This window comes from Protomyctophum bolini, assembly GCF_963924005.1.
Source record: "Protomyctophum bolini genome assembly, chromosome: 11".
Taxonomy (NCBI): domain Eukaryota; kingdom Metazoa; phylum Chordata; class Actinopteri; order Myctophiformes; family Myctophidae; genus Protomyctophum; species Protomyctophum bolini.
In genome coordinates, this window is record NC_137872.1 from 41113336 (window position 1) to 41132792 (window position 19457).

The following is a 19457-nucleotide window of genomic DNA, read 5'->3' on the forward strand; positions in this document are numbered from 1 at the left end:
GAACCTTGTCCCTTCTGTCCGTCCGCCAGTTATGACAGGAACCTTGTCCCTTCCGTCCGCCAGTTATGACAGGAACCTTGTCCCTTCCGTCCGCCAGTTATGACAGGAACCTTGTCCCTTCCGTCCGCCAGTTATGACAGGAACCTTGTCCCTTCCGTCCGCCAGTTATGACAGGAACCTTGTCCCTTCCGTCCGCCAGTTATGACAGGAACCTTGTCCCTTCCGTCTGTACGTCCGTCCACCAGTTATGACAGGAACCTTGTCCCTTCCGTCCGTCCGTCCGTCCATCAATCCCAGCCAAAGTCCTGGACACTCATCTGGCATAGAAGTGCAGGTTGTACGGTCAGTCTAATAACCTCACGTCACCAGACTTTTCCACCTCGGAGGATAAGCCTGGTCTCGAGTGGTCTGAGTTCCAAAATTGCCTGTGGTCTAGACCGGATGGTAAAAGCAAAAAAAAAAAAGATAAACTCTTATTCCGATAAGGTGGTTCAGTTTTTTTCCCCCCCTAGCGTCACTTTGTTTCGGTCTTGCCAGTCTCTTCTAGTTGGAATAAAAGATGGATACACACCGCGCAAACTATGCCAAGATTCATACACCCGCATTCCGGTCCGTCGTTGTGTCTAAATCTGCGTGTGCTTCCCCAAACCAGCGACCAAACAACATGACGCAAGGTGTCACCCCCCGCACCCCCCCCCCCCGACCATATCAGAAACCCGTAAATGGTATGCGTCCCAGGCTGGGGTCAGTCCCAGCCAAAGTCCTGGCCAGTCATCTGGTCAGTCCCACCAAGGCTAAGGCTCATTCCCCGCCAGGCTAATGCTCAGACCTAGCCAGGCTAAGGCTCATTCCCAGCCAGGCTAAGGCTCAGACCCAGCGAGGCTAAGGCTCAGTCCCAGCCGAAGTCGTGTCCGGTCATCTGGTAGAAGCGCAGGTTGTGGGGCCGGTAGAAGTCCCGGAGCCTCTGCAGGACGTGGCGGGGGATCCGGGGGTGCGGCCGGCCCTTGGACTTGCCCAGGCAGCGGGGCCGGCTGCTCCCCTCCGGCTTCTTGAGGCAGGGGAACCCCTTGGTCCGGTTGAAGTAGAAGTGCTTGTCCGACACCACCCGCTTCAGGCCCAGGAAGTCCTGCACGCGGCCCATCTCGCCCGCCGGGTCCGTCACCAGCCGCTCGCCGCTGACGAACAGGAAGCGCGACAGCGGGAAGTGGCGCAGCCAGTTCTCCAGGTGCTCGGCGTAGAGGCCGATGCGCACGGCGCTCCACGCCGCGTCCACCGCGGGGCCGCCGCCGCCGTCGTCAGTCGCCGCTGCCGCCGCAGAGGACGAGTTCCTGAGCGCCAGGCTCTGGAAGGACGGCAGGCCCGGGTTCTTGGACAGCGTCTGGGCGTAGTCGGAGAGGGCGCGCGTCACGGGGTCCCGCACCACCACGATGAGCTTGGCGGGCCGGGGGTCGAGGGCGCCGACGCGCCGCGGCGTCTCCTTGGTGACGAAGTAGCTGGGGGTCTTCTCCATGGTTATCTGGCCCTCCAGCGTCCTCGGCATCAGGCTCCTAGCAGGGGAGGAAGGGGAGGGGGAGAACAAAACGTGGGGGACATCGGAACGTCAGTCATCGGAGAAAAAAAACCCCTTTTCATTTCAAGGTATACCATTCATTCAGTGATGTAAATAGGGGCGGCCTTAGGAATCCGGAGGACCGTTTCAAGACCCCCATATATATATCTATCACATATTCTTGTTGATACAGCCGTATTGATACAAATAGTTTGGACTGCTCTATATCGCGCACAGCCATTTGCTCTCGACAATTATACGCAGCAACCTAATCGTGTTCGTCCCTTCACAATAAAGTGTCTCCCCTTTACCTCCCAATGCCGCACATTTTACCCTGCAGGTAATTAACAGGAAATAGGTGTAACTTAACATCGTGGGAGAGAGCAAAGGAAGCGAGCGGGAGAGAGAGAGAGAGGGCCAAGGGTATGGCGGGGAGTTGACTGATGCCTGTGTAAATAGGTTTTCAATGTAATGAGTCCCGGGATGCAGGGATGGTCTTTTAGAAATGTGAGTCCCAGAGACATTTTATGAGTCCCACTTAAACGACGTTAGTTTTTTTTTTTTTTTTTTTTTACAAATGGCAGCATTTAACTCCTATTTAATTTTATATGGTTATAATGTGATTATATTCATGTGGAAAACAGAAGAAGAAATGGTTATTATAACTAAAGCTAGCAAAATAAACTAGAATAAAAAACAGTACAGTATAGTACAGTAGTGCATCCCGTGGATGCAGAGGTCGTTGTTTTATTGCGTCCCTTAACTATATGAACTGCGTTTTGGGATGCAGGATGTACCCTATTAGGCATTATTAGTAACATCTGCCTATATTATCATCAGGCAGATTTATTTCACAGAAATGTTTAGATTTTCATTATCGTGAGAACGGTGGCTTCCATTTTCGCATTGCAACTTTTCAGGACTAGAAAGCCTGCAGTTTCTATTAGCTTGTATTCTCCATCGAAGAACATTGTTTGTTGTCATGATTTGTCACAACTGGAGTTGGCATTGTACGAGGCATAAAAAGCTAAATAATAAATAGCTAAAGCATAACATGATGCTAACACCAAAATGGGTTCCCGTTCAGAATGGGATATACACACCAGCCACAGACAGACTATTATACTCTCGAATTAGTTCCAGCGTAAAATCCTAATCACGGCCGTTATATAAAGCACGTCATCAGAAGACATTAACATCGCACAGAACGTGTGTGTGTGTGTGCGCACGTACGCACCAAACATCCCACCCTAAATAACAGCACGTGTATGATTAAAGCGCCATTACAGACAGACCACTGATGAAGCATGGGGCCCCACCCCATCAAACCTCACAATGTCCAAAAAAAAAAAAAAAAGAACTGTAATTTTTCACGTGCGAAAAAAAAACAACCAGAAAATAGTAGATCCACACAAGCTCAAAGCGTGTCTCATTCTTCGCGACACGTTTTGAGCTTGTATATATAGATCTGCTATTTTTTTTTGGCGCCCCTTTGTCATGGGGTGACACTGTGAGTGTGAAAGTATAGGGCATTGTATAATTGCAAAGGCAAAAAGCAACACGACGTTGGAGATGAGAGGTCTCTCTTCTTCCCCCCGAACGGTGACGCCAGCCGTGCAGAATTGGAAGGACCGTCCACTCAGTGCAAACGGCTGATGAGTCAAAGCCACGAAAGCCACAAGAACCACTTAACCCATTCTGACCTGAGATCAGATTCATACGAGGTTTCCCACTGAACACACACTGGTTTGATTAACCCATTCTGACCTGAGATCAGATTCTAAAAAATGTCACAGTCGTTCTTCGATTTTTCAAAAATAGCAGACCTACAAGCTCGTAGCGCGCCACTCGGTGGCGCGCTATGAGCTTGTAGATCTGCTATTTTTCAATAGCTAAAGCATAACATGATGCTAAACTTGTAGGTCTGCTATTTTTGAAAAATCGAAGAACGACTGACATTTTTTTAGAATCTGATCTCAGGTCAGAATGGGTTTAATCGGACCAGTGTGTGTCCAGTGGAAACCTCGTATGAATCTGATCTCAGGTCAGAATGGGTTAAGGATGAAGGAACGGTTCATTAGCTCCCTCGTGTTTCCCTTCGCCAGACGTTTGACATGGCAGCGAAACAACAACAACGGCGACGACCCCCCCAAAAAAAAACGTCTCAGTTTTTTTAGGGCCCGGAAAAAAAGGAGAAAGAAAAAACCTCTCGACTAAAAAGCAGGCATGGAATCGATTTCAAAACGAATCGAGTCAATACAAATAACTTGCGTTCCAGCATGCCACTGTGTCCGCTGCAGAGAATTGGGTTCTGAGTTTCAAAGTATACTCTCTCCCAGGGGTCCCCCCCCCCCCCCCCCATGCAGCAAATCTTTGAATACGGAATAATAATAATAAGAAAAAAACAAGCAAACATTTTCAACTCATAATCTTTGCATCATGGACGACGTCCCTGCATGGCACAAAACTGTTTTTGTTTTTTTAGACGAGTTACGTATCATTTTGTGGAGTCCTTGACGTGAAAAAAGGTAATGCTATATACACACACACACACACACACACACACACACAGAAAGGCCGGCGCTGCACTCTGGCTTTTTGAAGGTTTAGTGTACGACGTATTATGCTCTGAGGCCTTGTCCTGCTGTATGAAGTATCCCTTACATCTCCCTTTAATCTGTCTGAGAGGGCTGAGAGGGCTCGCCTTAATGTGTGGGCCAAAGAGAAGGAAGAAAAAAAAAGGTGTTGTGGTGTAACTGACCCTCTAATAGCCCCGAAGCTCTATAAGCACTGGTTTGACGATAGTTCAAAGTGAGGACTTAAAGGAGTACTTGTGTAGTCAGAGCGTGTAGCTTCACTCAGTGTATACTCGGCCTCAGACTGCGCAGTCCGACACTGGAGTCGAGAAGTGCTGCTGTGTGCTCTAACTTCAGTAAATTAGAGGCAGTCATGGTACAAAGTACGTACTCACATTTTTTACTGCAAATATGTAGAACCACCCACACACACACACACACACACACACAAGCGCACGCGCACACGCACACACACACACACACACACACACACACACACACACACACACACACACACACACACACACACACACACACACACAGTACAACTAGGGTAGGTATACCCTCACAAAAAACATGCAGAAATCCTGGTCTCTAAACTACCCTTCCCTGGCCAGCCGGGGCGCCTGATGGAGGGGAAAGGAACTGGTTGGAATATCGTGTTCCTTCCACGCGCTACGTCCAACCAGGGAAACTCCCCCCTGTCAGGTGAAAAAGGAGCAACTTGGACACTCAGGCATGAAGGAAGAATGAGTTCAAGTCCGTTGTTCTACCCATGTCCATTATGGGGACTAGGTTGGCGGAGGGTGTGTAGGGCCCAGGATCACATTAGATAAGTGACACAGGGGTGAAAAATGGGTTACAAAATCGTGGGATAAAAAAATTGACACCAAAATATACCTAAAGTACCAAATTTAACCCATTTAGACCTGAGGATTCTAAAAAATGTCTTCTAAATCCTGACAGTTTTCTGAAAAACCCATATTTCTGTTAGTATAGTTCTCAAAGAATGAAATGTAAAATAAAAGTATGAAAAAAAGCAGATCTACAAGCTCACAATGCGTTAGGCTACAGTTATTTTCAAATGGGAAACATATATTATATACTAGGGCTGAATTGGTAGTATAGTAGAAGTAAAAGTATTGAAAATTGGAAATACTGAAGAAGGTCAAATATACTTGAGTATATTTGGCCGTGTCTCCTGACCCCCACCCCATCCCCCTCCCCACCCCCAATACAAATTGGCCGCTACAATAACCATAATAATAGTGAAAATACATCATGAATAAATACTGAAACCAGATATAATCTAGCCTGGTTAATAAACCAGACTAATATCGCACGGACCGCGGGATATTAGTCTGGGGGAGGCTCAGCTTGGATTTCATTTCCAGGGCTGCGGGTTGAAACATTTTCTCTTTGACACAATTGGTCAGAGCTATACTGTCAGTCAAAGGTCTCAAGCGTTGAAAGTCACTGTACCAAAGCCCGCCCATATTGCATACCGTGTCCCGATTGGCCGCCCCATTTCTCTGGTGTAGGAAATGGGCGTACAATTGAGCCTCTCCAGGCCGTAATCCGCCGGCTGATTCGGTGTGGTTTATTAACCAGGCTAGATATAATCATTAAGGAAAGTTTATAAACTCTTCATTTCTCTTTTCCTGCCATGCAGTTGCAAAAAGAAAAAAGAAAAAAAATGTTTTTTTTGTTTTTGGAAAATAATTTGGGGAACCCCCAAATATATTTGTCGACCCCCCCCTGGTTGAGACCCACGGGTTGAGAACCCCTGGATTAGAGGTATTGTGGAGATGCAGCCATTGAGGCGCAGCGACAGAGAACATACTGTAACATGACATGGATGCCCGTGTTGTTTGTGCCCACATGGATGGTGGAAAACCGCAGCTTGATTCCACAGCATAATTCTTAGAAAGCCGACCATTCTTGCCAAGCACTTAACCCATTCTGACCTGAGATCAGATTCATACAAGGTTTCCACTGGACACACACTGGTCTGATGAACCCATTCTGACCTGAGATCAGATTCTAAAAAATGTCAGTCGTTCTTCGATTTTTCAAAAATAGCAGACCTACAAGCTCTTAGCGCGCCACTCGGTGGCGCGCTAAGAGCTTGTAGATCTGCTATTTTTCAATAGGTAAAGCATAACATGATGCTAACACCAAAATGGGTGCCCGGTCAGAATGGGTTAAGAGTCTCCTTGAATTGGAGTTAAGCTCAGCTGTGTCCCGTGAACTTGATCCTCATCACAAAAAGGCCATTAATTGATTGTCATTACGCGACTCCATGGCTGCAAATAATGGCCTTCTCCCCGTCTGTCTGTCTGTCTGTCTGTCTGTCTGTCGAGTCGACCATGTGATCGATAGGTCTGTCTCTCTATACAGTGTGTGTGTGTGTGTGTGTGTGTGTGTGTGTGTGCGCGCGCGCACACGCGTGATGTATGTATATGATGTAACTGATATGATGGCGTGCCATGCCACTGTTTAGCGCAGGGGTATTCAATTAGATTAGGCCGGGGGCCACAACTGTAGAATGATTGTGTGTGGGGGGCCGCACAGTGTGCGCGCGAAGCGCGGAAATTTGTGGGTTCTCAAAATGCTTTTTGTGCTCAAACACGAAGATTTATGTATATTTCCGAACAGTAATGAGCAGGGTAATATGCCTATACAGGTATATGCCACCTTAGAATAGATGTAGGCCTAGACCTATTTGACAGTGCATAAACAGCATTGCTTTGACATTAACGACCATCAGCTGGACGGACACACACACACACACACACACACACACACACAAACATTACATAGAGCAGTGATTCCAAAGTGGGGTTCGGGGTCCGGGGACCCCCAGGGTCCTTGAGGCAGTTCCAGGGGGTCCCCAGGGAAATGGTTTGGAATCAAATGGACCCTTATGGGTCTGTAACTCTGAGAGTGTACAAATGGAATCAAATGGACCCTTATGGGTCTGTAACTCTGAGAGTGTACAAATGGAACCAAATGGACCCTAACAGGGTTTATTATTGTGAGAATGATGGCTTCCATTTTCGCAACTTTTCAGGACTAGAAAGCCTGCAGTTTCTATTAGCTTGGATTCTCCATTGATGTCACTGTTGGGTGGGTTTCTGAACTGCCCACAGCCCTCCTATGTGACACAGACCGAGTAGAAAAAAATGTGTCATTTTATCATGATTATTAGTGAGGACCTATTATATGAAGATAGGTTGAAAAGTGGTCCTTTAATGATTACCGTCATTATGGTAATCTCACAATTAATATCGCACACACCATACCTGTAACTTTTATTAGCCTTATTATTATTCTCAAAAAAAAAAAAAAAAAAAGTTTTTTTTTTTTTTTTTTTCAAAATTCTTCCAGGGGCCACAAGGAGGCGCTCCGCGGGCCACATGTGGCCCGCGGGCCGCCAATTGAATATCCCTGGTTTAGCGTGTTTGAAACTGCAGCAATCTAGAAGTGTCCTTCCTTCCCTCCCTCCATGAAGTGTCGTTTGTCACTTCACTAATTGACCAAGAAGTCCGTCTTCTTCCCAGACTCGTGAATACTTGACGGTGTGTGGCTTTTCACCCACAATGCTCTGGTCACCACCCCCCCCCCCCCCCCCCCCCCTTCCCCCACCCCGGTCACACAATCTGTCTCACTATTAGCGAATCAATAACAGACACACTCTTGTCATAAATGTGTTTGTGTTTGTGGCTGTGGGGTTGGAAATTAACCACTGCATGAACCCTAAGCGTCCCTATTATATTCTGGGGTGAACATTTTGTGGGTTGAAAATAGCCGATCTACGAGCTGACGGCGTGTTACAACGTGACACGCCGTGAGCTTGTAGATCGGCTATTCTCTGCAAAGAGATCGGACGTACAGAGGGAAAACCAGTTGTTGGCCAAGGATATAGAGCCCTATGAAGTATACGTAGGGTTTAGGTGCATGGTCCGAGAAGTGTCACTATCGAACTATATAGCTCTATTGCCCATTTAGAAAAGGCCTTGTAAAACCCAATGGAGTTCGTCCCCTAAAACACGAGGTCTTTCTGGAAATCCAAAATGCTATAGCTGCATGCTCTTCATTGGCTGCATGCCTGTGAGCTCCTGCAGGTGCCATTTAAAAGTTCTCCTCATCACCTATATAAAGCCCTGAATGGCCTGGCCTCTATTTTTTTACATGCTCACCCCTCCCAAATCTGAACGTATCATTTAAGATCCTCAGATAAGGGCCTCCTTGAGGTCCCCATGACAAACTTTACCCTGCAAGGTGACCGTATGTATGTATGTATGTATGTATGTATGTCTGTCTGTATGTATGTATGTATTTGGTTAAAATGGGTAGGGTTTAAAAAAAGGCTAAAGCTTGCTCTGGTGCACTGGCCTAAAAGTGGGTCCTTAAAAACTGCTTCAACTTCTAAAATGTATGTGTGTATGTATTTTAAAAGGGGGGGCAAACACTGTCTATTTAAAGTGAATGTATGCGCTGGCAACTGGAGCTGGTGTTTACGCTAACAGCTCGTAGCAATAAATGATTGAACTCCTCGCCTCAAAGAAAATGTTTTATCATCAGGATGTAGAAGAGATATTTATTTAGCTGAACAAACAGTCTTTCATGCAATGATTAGCATTAGGATGTAAAGAAGACCTATTTGGCACTTGTTTGAACGAAACCAACATTAACCTCTATAGTCTGCGACAACCTTCGCGTTAGGCAAACAGAAAGCCAGCCTATACACAACGGACGTATCGTCTCTGTTCGGGTGGAAACCTCATATGTCCAAAACTGTCACTTCTCACGATTCACATACAAAAAAAAATGCAATAATTACACTGGCAGCCAAATCCAGACTGAATCAGATCTGTGCCACATCCAGATTGGAATCCTAGTTGTTTAAATCCTATTTCGACCTGAGATTCTACCAATACCTTCTAAATCATGACCGTTTCCTGAACAACCTCGTGTTTCTATGCCAGTCAATCATTCTCAAACCTTTTCATGTCAAGGACCCCCAAGATTATATGTAATTGGCTGCCGACTCACAAAAAACATGCAGTAATCCTGGTCTCTAAACTGCCTCCCCCTGGCCAGTCGGGGCGCCTGATGGAGGGGAAAGGAACTGGTTGGAATAACATGTTCCTTCCACGTGCTATACGTCCAACCAGGGAAACTCCCCCCCCTGTCAGGTGTAAAAGGAGCGACTTGGACACTCAGGCATGAAGGAAGAATGAGGTCAGTCCGCTGCTCTCCCCAGGTTGGCGGAGGGTGTGTAGAGCCCGCAGGATCACACTAGATAATTTACACAGGGGTGAAAAATGCGTTACAAAATCGTGGGATAAAACAATCTGAAGAAAATCTGGGAAAACAAGTACTCTTGACTCGAGAACCACTACGGCTGGAGACCTCCAGCCTCACCAGAACATGTGTAGAGAGAGTACAGCCAGCCAGGCAGGCAGGCAGCCAGCCAGGGAGATGTTTTCTATTTAGCGTGAGTGAGTGACGCTTGGCAAGCCTGTGCTGACTCGCCACATTCTAATTCCCACCACCATGCAGCCAGTCAGGTCCCTGCTGTTAAAAAGGAAGTGGCTCTTCCCCTCCCCCGGCCCGACGTGATATGGCGCTGATTATATACGACTAATACGCGCCGCCCGCGCCGGGCCTGTCTGGATCAGAACATTAATTATTATAATGGGGCTTATACACAAACGAGGATGTGGCCGAGGTTTCCTGCCTCGCTTATTAACCCAATCTGGGCGGAAACCCCTTTTCGTGTTTTTTAAAGCATTATGGTATATGCTTCAGCTATTGAAAAATAGCATATCTATACAAGCTCATAAAAATGTGGCGCAAATCTTCGAATATATATTTCAGTTTCAGTTTTTAACCCATTCTGACCGGGAACCCGTTTTGGTGTTCAGCATCATGTTATGCTTTAGCTATTGAAAAATAGCAGATCTACAAGCTCATAGCGCGCCACCGAGTGGCGCACTACGAGCTTGTAGGTCTGCTATTTTTGAAAAATCGAAGAACGACTGACATTTTAAGAATCTGATCTCAGGTCAGAATGGGTCAATCAGACCAGTGTGTGTCCAGTGGAAACCTCGTATGAATCTGATCTCAGGTCAGAATGGGTTAACTCAAATCTTTATCTCTGGGGGGTGTCCCTCCCTGGAACAACATATTCAGATGGGGGTTGGCGGCATATTATTACATATACTTTTTGGGGTCCCTGACATAAACATGAGGTTTTTCAGAAAATAATACATTTTTAAAAAGACATTTTTTAAACGTCGACGTCAGGCCTAAATGATAGCGGAGCTCGCTCTGTCGGAGAACGAGTGCACTGGACAAAAAAAACTAAAGAACAACGTATACAAATGTGACCAGATTTGACTGAGAGCCTGCCATCGCGCAAATTACAGCTTTTCACCAGAGGAGAAAAACTTACTTACATATAAGTTACATACTTACATACTGAGCTGAAATCGACATGTACATGAAATAAATGCTTAAACATGTAGCTATATAGGTGTATAATGTTAGAGACCACAGAAGACATGTAAATATGAAATAAATGCTTAAACATGTAGCTATAGGTGTTCACAGAAGTGAACCTTTCAGGCCTGTTTTCTCAACTCGCTGTTTCTCTGCAAGACATTACTCCAAAACTGGTGTATGGGTCAAACTGAACAACCAATATGTCAATTTGAAGCTATGATTCCCTGCTCTCATATGACATGAAAACACACAAGAACTTAAAAATATTCAAAGAAATCCAATCCAAAAATGTGGTCACAAATGTTCTAAAGGATATTGTTGCCACCTCATAACTATATGGTCATATTTCAGCTTTAATTTACTTATTTTGTTTTAATATATTGATGCCCTACAATTCAGTGAAGGTGCATGGGGAAATTCACTGTTCAACTTTACCCAGCTGACGGCTGCTCAGATGCTCATGACCGAAGAAGTGTCTTGGCATGCAGAGATGTGTGTAGAGAGAGAGAGAGAGAGAGAGAGAGAGAGAGAGAGAGAGAGAGAGAGAGAGAGAGAGAGAGAGAGAGAGAGTAGAGTGCCGCCAGGAAGTTTTAAATACATTGTTGTCAACGAGGGCGGCGCAAATATATCAACAACATGACAACTGTTTTAAAGTATCGTACAGTGACAACTAACGTCTGTGTAACGTTTATTGTATGCTATTTCTGAAAAAAACGATATAAAATAAAGTGATTTATAAGCACATCGTTAAAGATGGCTCTGGTCCTGGCATAGGGACACTTGCCCGAGATGTGAACCGACGGTGACCTCTCTCTCTCTCTCTCTCTCTCTCTCTCTCTCTCTGTCTCTCTCTCTCTGTCTCTCTCTGCCTCTCTAGCTCTCTCTGCCATACACACTAAGCCACGAGCCCCGACCGCCCCAGCTGTGGTGAGTTGTTGTTCTTTGGCCGCGGTCAACTTGTTTGTTTCGTCGCGATTCAATTAAAGAGAAAAGCGAATATATCAGCACCGTCGGGGAAAAAAGGGAGTGAGTAAGAGAGAGAGAGAGAGAGAGGGGGGGGGGGGGGGGCATACAACTCAAATGCTTCCCAGCAGTGTTGCCATGTCCGCTTTAGAAGCAATTTGGGCTTGTTTTTCTGTGCTTGGGAAATATTTGTATAGTTGCAGGTTTTTGGGCTAAAAGGGCCACTTCATCCCTTTTGCAACCAGATCTTATTTTAATGATGTTTGGGAGACAATAAACACTTTATATGTTGTTGTTTTTTTTTATGCGGGTAAGATGTGTTTTTAGATATTTTATTATTTCAAAGTGCCAGTGATGTCACGGACACTAAAGGGCTGTATTTTGCGTGTCTTAACACATAGACTGCTACAGGTTCTAGCGGACCCTGGCTTACTGGTGCTGAAGGCTTAACATGGGCTTTTTGAGCTTTTTGGGGGGCCCACAGCGAGGGGCCTCTTATAGCGAGAATCACAATCGCATAAATAAAAAGAAAGCCCAACTTGTCCACTTCAATTTAAAAAAAAAATTATGATTCTACCATCTTCCATTCTGGAGATATTGACCTTTTTCTAACACCTGCTTTTGCCTGCACGCTGCTTGTGAAAAAAAACAACAGAGATATGGAGGCCTGAAGTTGACAGACATTTCAGTTCAGTTTTTTTAGTTCAAAAGACCGATATAAAATTGAGCACAAATAATATCCTATACAAACCATATACCGAATGAAAGCCCTGAATGTCTACTTTTAGGAGGAAAACAGTACACATTGTACACATATACAGTTTGTCACTAATTGGCTATTGAATGCAGCTTGCGCCCACCAGAGAACTTTAGAGAAGGCATGGACCCGAAGAACTATTATTCACAAAATAAGGCCTATAGCGACATGTACATACTATATACCGTATGAAACAGTAGACTCTCTGCTTTCATAAGAAAAATACCACCCAGAAAAATCACACCCCTGTGAAGTGAGCAGTGCAATTGCACTGCTCACTTCACAGGGGTGTGATTTTTATTATTATTACAGTATTAGTATTTTTCTTATGAAAGCAGAGAGTCGACTGTTTCATACGGTATATAGTATGTACATGTCGCTATAGGCCTTATTTTGTGAATAATAGTTATTCAGGCCCATGCCATCTCTAAAGTTCTCTGAAAAAGATAATTTTAGAGAGCATGGACCTAACAACTAAATATTCACAAAATAAGGCCTATAGCGACATGTACATACTATATACCGTATGAAACAGAATACTCTCTGCTTTCATAAGAAAAATACTAATACTGTAATAATAATAGAAATCACACCCCAGTGAAGTGAGCAGTGCAATGTTGCACTGCTCACTTCACAACATTGCACTGCTCACTTCACAGGGGTGTGATTTTTATTATTACGAGTAAGACGCGCGAACGCGGAAGGCGAACGCAGATCGTAAATTGCAATAACAATTAGAATAAATTACAGACATGATCTGCAGGGTGTCATAGTTAGTGCTTGGACCACGCCAGCTCCATATATGGTCACAAAAGACGCCATCACACTCATGTCACCATGACTCAGCCATAACCATATAAGGAGTCCCCAAAGCAGGACCACGCCATCACACTCATGTCACCATGACTCACAAATCACTCAGCTCCATATATGGGCACAAAAGGGCCAGGTCCACATATACAGTAAGCGGGACAGACAGACACACACACACACACACACACAGACAGACAGACAGACAGACAGACGTGATCTGCTAGGTCTCATAGTAAGTGCTCATTGCATTCGCAATTACAGTATTAGTTTTTTTCTTATGAAAGCAGAGAGTCTTGATGCACATTATCTGATCATAAAACGGACTTGGAAACTTTCTTCAATCGTAGCCCCATATGTGCCCTCTCCCTACGCTCATTGAACTCATTCTGTGATTCGAGCTACAAACAATCGCAGTAACGGGGGGGGGGGGGGGGCAACTAGGCTTTGAGGAAATGATCTTGCATAATCAACATTATTGTCGATTGTCGTGTGCCGCTCCAAACATGTCCAGACATACCACTAACCTCATCGATCCAGTCTCGCGTATCTATAAGGTGAGACGCGAGACTGGATCGGATTGTGTCTGGACATGTTTGGGAAAAAAAACAAGAAAAACAACGACTCAACGAGATGGATGCGGCAGCAGAAGCAGCACGTCAACGTATTTGGAAGAAAAAAAACGAGAAAGCACCACCTGTCGTTGCAAGACAAACACCCGTATGTTGCTGATAGACAGATAATAATCGATCCGATTTTGTCCTGCCGTTCATTTTATCACATTAGGTGCAGGGCAGGCTGCTCGACGGTGAGTTTATAATAGCCTGTTGTAACGAGAAAGGGGGATGGATTGGATGGTTGGATTGTGAGCAGCGCAGCAGCGCAGCAGCAGCAGCAGTACGGCTTGCGATCAGCGACCAACGTATCATGGCGGGCCCTCGATAATGATGTGCAATCTGTCCATGACTAACTCCACATGTGTCTGGCAAACGTTACGTTATGAAATCAAATGCCGATCGTTGCAGGTTTATATACGGGCAGAGAGCAAATCGCGTTGTATCTTGTTCCGAGAATGAGAGCGCAAGCCTTGCAGTTGAAAGCAGTGGGGACTCGGGAGTGGGGGGGGAACTGCCAATGCGATCCAAGAGGAAGAGACCCCCCCCCCCACCATTCTCCCTCGGGAGAAACCATGTAGAAACAGGAGGGGAGGGGGAATCGAGTGTATTCACACAAACAAGAGCATTGTCCCATCCATTTTAGATCCCCTGACATCTGCGTTGGTCTATGCCGGACGGCCGTATCCATTACGTCGTACGTCCTCGCATAGACCAACCAATAGGCGGTGCCAGACGCTTCTCAGACCAACACCTCTTTTCAGCAGGGGGGGGTTTTAACTCTTTTTAGAGCCGATCGGTGTTACATTATGAGTTGTCCGGGCGCAAATATAGTTGAACAATAGTAATCAATAAAAAAACGTTTTTTGGCCCATAAAACGTATAAAAACGTTATGCGCTTCTTGCGCTTGGCTATAATAAAACGTTTAAAAACGCTTTGCGCATTCGATGAGTTAAGTAGCAGGTCTTATTACTTAACTTAAAACCTGGAGGCGTGATCAATGCCATTTGACTATTCTGAGTGGCCAAAGAGCATTGACCTAAAAACACCAGGTCTTAAGTTAAGTAAAGTTAAGTACCTGGTACCTGGACACGCAAAATACGGGCTAAGTTACATAAGTTGAGCCTTTGCATACTGTGAGGTCGTTCAGGCTAGTGCAATTGCTACGGGCTAAGATGGAGTCTGAAGAGGTGAGTTTTCAGACTACGGCGGAAGATTGGGAGTGAGTCTGCAGTTCTGATTCCAATGGGAAGTTCATTCCATAGTTTTGGAGCCAGAAGGGAGCGTTGTCCAGGGTGCTTTAGAGAAGGGAGAAGAGTCTGGGACGTGTGGAGCGTTGTCCAGGGTGCTTTAGAGAAGGGAGAAGAGTCTGGGACGTGTGGAGCGTTGTCCAGGGTGCTTTAGAGAAGGGAGAAGAGTCTGGGACGTGTGGAGCGTTGTCCAGGGTGTTTTAGGGAAGGGAGAATAGTCTGGGACGTGTGGAGCATTGTCCAGGGTGTTTTAGGGAAGGGAGCATAGTCTGGGACGTGTGGAGTGTTGTCCAGGGTGTTTTAGGGAAGGGAGAATAGTGTGGGACGTGTGGAGCGTTGTCCAGGGTGCTTTAGTGAAGGGAGAAGAGTCTGGGACGTGTGGAGCGTTGTCCAGGGTGTTTTAGTGAAGGGAGAAGAGTCTGGGACGTGTGGAGCGTTGTCCAGGGTGTTTTAGAGATGGTTCTACATACAACATACAAGGTTCCCACGCGACAGAGGACAGACTGCACCTTATTTACGCCTCTCTCTCTCTCTCTCTCTCTCTCTTTCTCTCCTCCCCCCCCCCCCCCCCCAACAGTCTGGAACATATGTTGTTTTTCTCTGACTTTTAAAGCGGGGGGAGGATTTTATTAAACAAATCCCATCTTTGATGAGAATGTGTGCATCATTCGCACATTTTCCTTTGTGTGAACGTCTAATCCGTGGGAGTGTGTGTGTGCGCGCGTGTGCGTGTGTGTGTTCAAATAAATTAACCCATCAAAACCTGGCGTGCCATTTTAGATTGTAAGGCTGTATGTGAAGAACTTCAACCGTCGTCTTTATACTCTGGCTATATTCAGAAATATAGCATATATACAAGCTCACAGGGCGTCACTTCATGAGGTGCTATGAGCTTGTAGATCTGCTATTGTTTATTATTATTGTGAAATTATGTGAAAATCTTTGACTAGACCCATTCATATATATATATATATATATATAATTTTATTTTAAATTATCTTGAGATGGGAGACATAGCGGCCAAATACATGGATAATGTTTGGGGTCTATTATGTGACATGGTGACAGGTTTGAGCACCATGCACCGACATAGAAACAGAGGTTTTTTTTTCCAGAAAACTGTTCTTTATAGATTTTAGAAGACATTCGTATAATCGGCCTCAGGTTTTAACGGGTTAACCGGTCAACAGCTGTTGTGTGGGCAGGGGAGGGGAGGGGAGGGGGGGGGGGGAGGGGGGGGAGACAGCGGTAACGACGTCCCGCTGCCTTCGCACCGCCGCCATGGCGTGCAAAACGACGACGCACTGCGACTACGTCCCTCCTCCCCTCCTCCCTCCGCGTATAATTGTGGGAACAGCGGCAGACATGTCACGCTCTATATACTTATAGAATTATACACTGGTGGTTCTTTTCTTTTTAATTTCTCCGGAGGGGCTGGACGAACCACTCGCATGTTTCAAACAATCGTGGAGGTTGCACGACGATGCCAACAACAACAACAACAACAACAACAACATATTTAGTGTACTAACGACTAGAAAGAAGGCAAATATGACAAGACATTTTCATTTGAAAAATGGCTGTATTCATATTTAACGTGAATAAATAAAGACATGATTTTTTTGCACACTGAAAACGGCTGATCTAAAAGTTCATGGCGGGAGCTCGTGCGTCGGCTATTTTCGGTGCACATACATACGCACACTATACGCAAAACAAAGTATCTCACGTCCTAATGCATTTCAAGCTTCCCCCCAATCTGGCAACCCATCGGCCAAAAAAAAGGCCACATTAATTTGATTTAATGTAACATTTTCCGCATGGACTATACTGATGCCACTGGTTGAGAAATTATTGCGAATGCAGAGAGCACTTACTATGAGACCTAGCAGATCATGTCTGTCTGTCTGTGTGTCTGTCTGTGTGTCTGTCTGTGTGTCTGTCCCGCTATCCAAATATGGAGTGTGTTGCATCAGCAATCACTCAGCTCCATATATGGGCACAAAAGGGGCCAGGTCCACTCAGCTCCATATATGGGCACAAAAGGGGCCAGTGATTTGTTTGTTGTGGACCTGGCCCCTTTTGTGCCCATATATGGAGCTATACGTCCAAAACCCAAATATGTTCGCTTCCCGCGTTTGCGCGTCTTACTCGTAGTATATAACAGTATTGATTTAGCCTGATTATCAGACTGTAGCTTTCTTGAAGCTTCAGTCTGACATTGGCTACGTTTACATGAGCAGTTAAATCCCCTTTTCATTCCGAATAGAAGTTCAATCCTATTAAACGTTGTTATGTAAACACCTACAAAAACTTACATCCGAATGAAAACGCTCGATGCGATCTAAAAACCATTCCGATGTCACTGGCCGGATTACTCCGATTTTCAATGCGATTGAAAGAAATTTGACTCATGTATACACTGCTTCGGATGTAAATTCATTCTGGTCTTTCTGAGCATGCTCCAAGGCGCTCATATCCAAGGCGCGCCGTCGGCGCCGAGGAGTTTGCACATAGAGCGCGTTATTTCGTTCCTTTTTTCAGATCCGAAATCCACAAAAAAAACGTGGAGCAGCAGCAGATGAGATACCCCTGATCTGTGTGTGTGTGTGTGTGTGTGTGTGTGTCACAGTGTGTGTGTGTGTGTGTGTGTGTGTGTGTGTTCAACGGTCTCTCTCTCTCTCTCTCTCTCAAAAATAACGAGCGACCCGATACAATAATAATCATCAGTGTTGCGTTGCGTGCCCTGGCCGTGCTGTAGATACAAAGTATAGTAGTAGGCCTACAAATAAAAACGAGATGATCACCTTCCAGTGGCGGAAAGTTCTTATAACGGCAGGGGGTTCATGCACGTGAATTAACATGTATCATGTCTTCTATCACTTCTCCATATAAACACTCATTCGGAATGACCATTTCCCATGTAAACTCGCGGCAAAAAACATTACATCGGATGTATTTTATTCGGAAGTATTTATTCGGAATGATCACCCTTCATGTAAACGTAGCCACTGTCTCCTGTCTGAGCGATTTCAAGGGGGAGGGGATTAGAATTTCCCTCAACCAATGGTAGCCATTGTTGTTGTTTTTTCCCTCCTTCCTCATGCGCGTTGCGCTGCGTGATGACGCTGAAAACGAGCCTCGGCGCTGATTGGTTATTCACTAGACCCGCCCCTACCACCGATTCTCATTGGATAATATTTCTTTGTACCGAAGAAATTATATAGGTTCACACAGTGCAACATCAGACCCAAGATATGCAGTCCACTCAGAGAGAGTGGGCGGGGTCTTTGGGCTGGATCCAGGCTAGTATTGATTAGTACCGATCTCCGGTTATTTGCAGGGTCATATCTACCGATACAGATTCTGACCGATATTATACAGAGGACCACAATGGAAACAAGACCTATAGGCCCATATAGGGGCTATTGGCCCTGTTAATAAAGTATTCAATCAATCAATAAATAAATAGCATAATACTTTTCCAAGTGTCTGTTTTCCACAACTGAATGTAGGTTGATTTTAAATTTGTGTACATTTTATGTCGACCCTATTCTGATTCTGGTAGTGGGATATTTATATGTTTATGGCAAAAAACAAAGTGATTAAGATAGGGGGCGCTCTTATCATCGTACGTCATCATAACATAACATGTCAATTTGCTCAGACACACATAAATTCTCCATTCGTTGTCAATTCACCTTTAGCAAAGCCCCGCCCTCTACCACTTAAGACACTCCCACTTGGACACTTAATTTCCAGCCCAGGGCTCATTCATTCCGATGTGAATATCATGGATTTTTAACACAGTTAAAATACTGGTTCGTTTTTGGAACCAGACCTTGAAAATCTCTTCCAAATCTGTCAAACAATAATGAATTGAATTGCATTTTTATAGCGCTTTTCCAAGTGCTCAAAGCGCTTTACAATGGTTCATTCATTCATACATTGGGAGGTGAAGCGGCGAACAGTCGACGCCAGCGTCCTCACTTCCCACACTCACGGTGGCAAGTTTACACCGACCGACTCATTGGAGGCAATGTAGGGTTCAGTGTCTTGCCCAAGGACACTTCGACATGTGGACAGGAGGAGCCGGGATTCGAACCGCCGACCCAGGGATCATTGGACGACCTGCTCTACCTCCTGAGCCACAGCCGCCCTAAACAAGGCCTGCCGTATATGCACTGGAAAAATATGTGTGTCCCTGTACCATAGCAGTTTGGGGAGGGGCTTAGCTATAGGTCAATTGGAACGTAATCTCTACTCTGGAACAACATATTTGCAGATGGGGGGTCGGCGGCCAATTACATATATTTTTGGGGGTCCTTGACATGGAAATGTTTGAGAACGACTGACACATAGAAACATGGGGTTTTTCAGAAAACTGGATTTAGAAGGCATTTGTAGACTCGGTCTCGGTCGAA

The 19457-nt window shown here is 45.4% G+C and overlaps 1 protein-coding gene across 1 annotated transcript in view; it reads right to left on the minus strand.

Moving 5' to 3' along the window:
• Positions 1-780: 780 nt before the first annotated feature.
• The window catches only part of LOC308324477 (heparan sulfate glucosamine 3-O-sulfotransferase 6-like), a 39300-nt gene continuing 20623 nt past the window's right edge, over positions 781-19457 (minus strand). Inside the window, exon 3 of the mRNA XM_080776521.1 lies at positions 781-1547. Coding sequence (XP_080632647.1) covers positions 890-1547 — 658 coding nt within the window. The 3' untranslated portion in view covers positions 781-889. The remainder of the gene's footprint in view (positions 1548-19457) is intronic.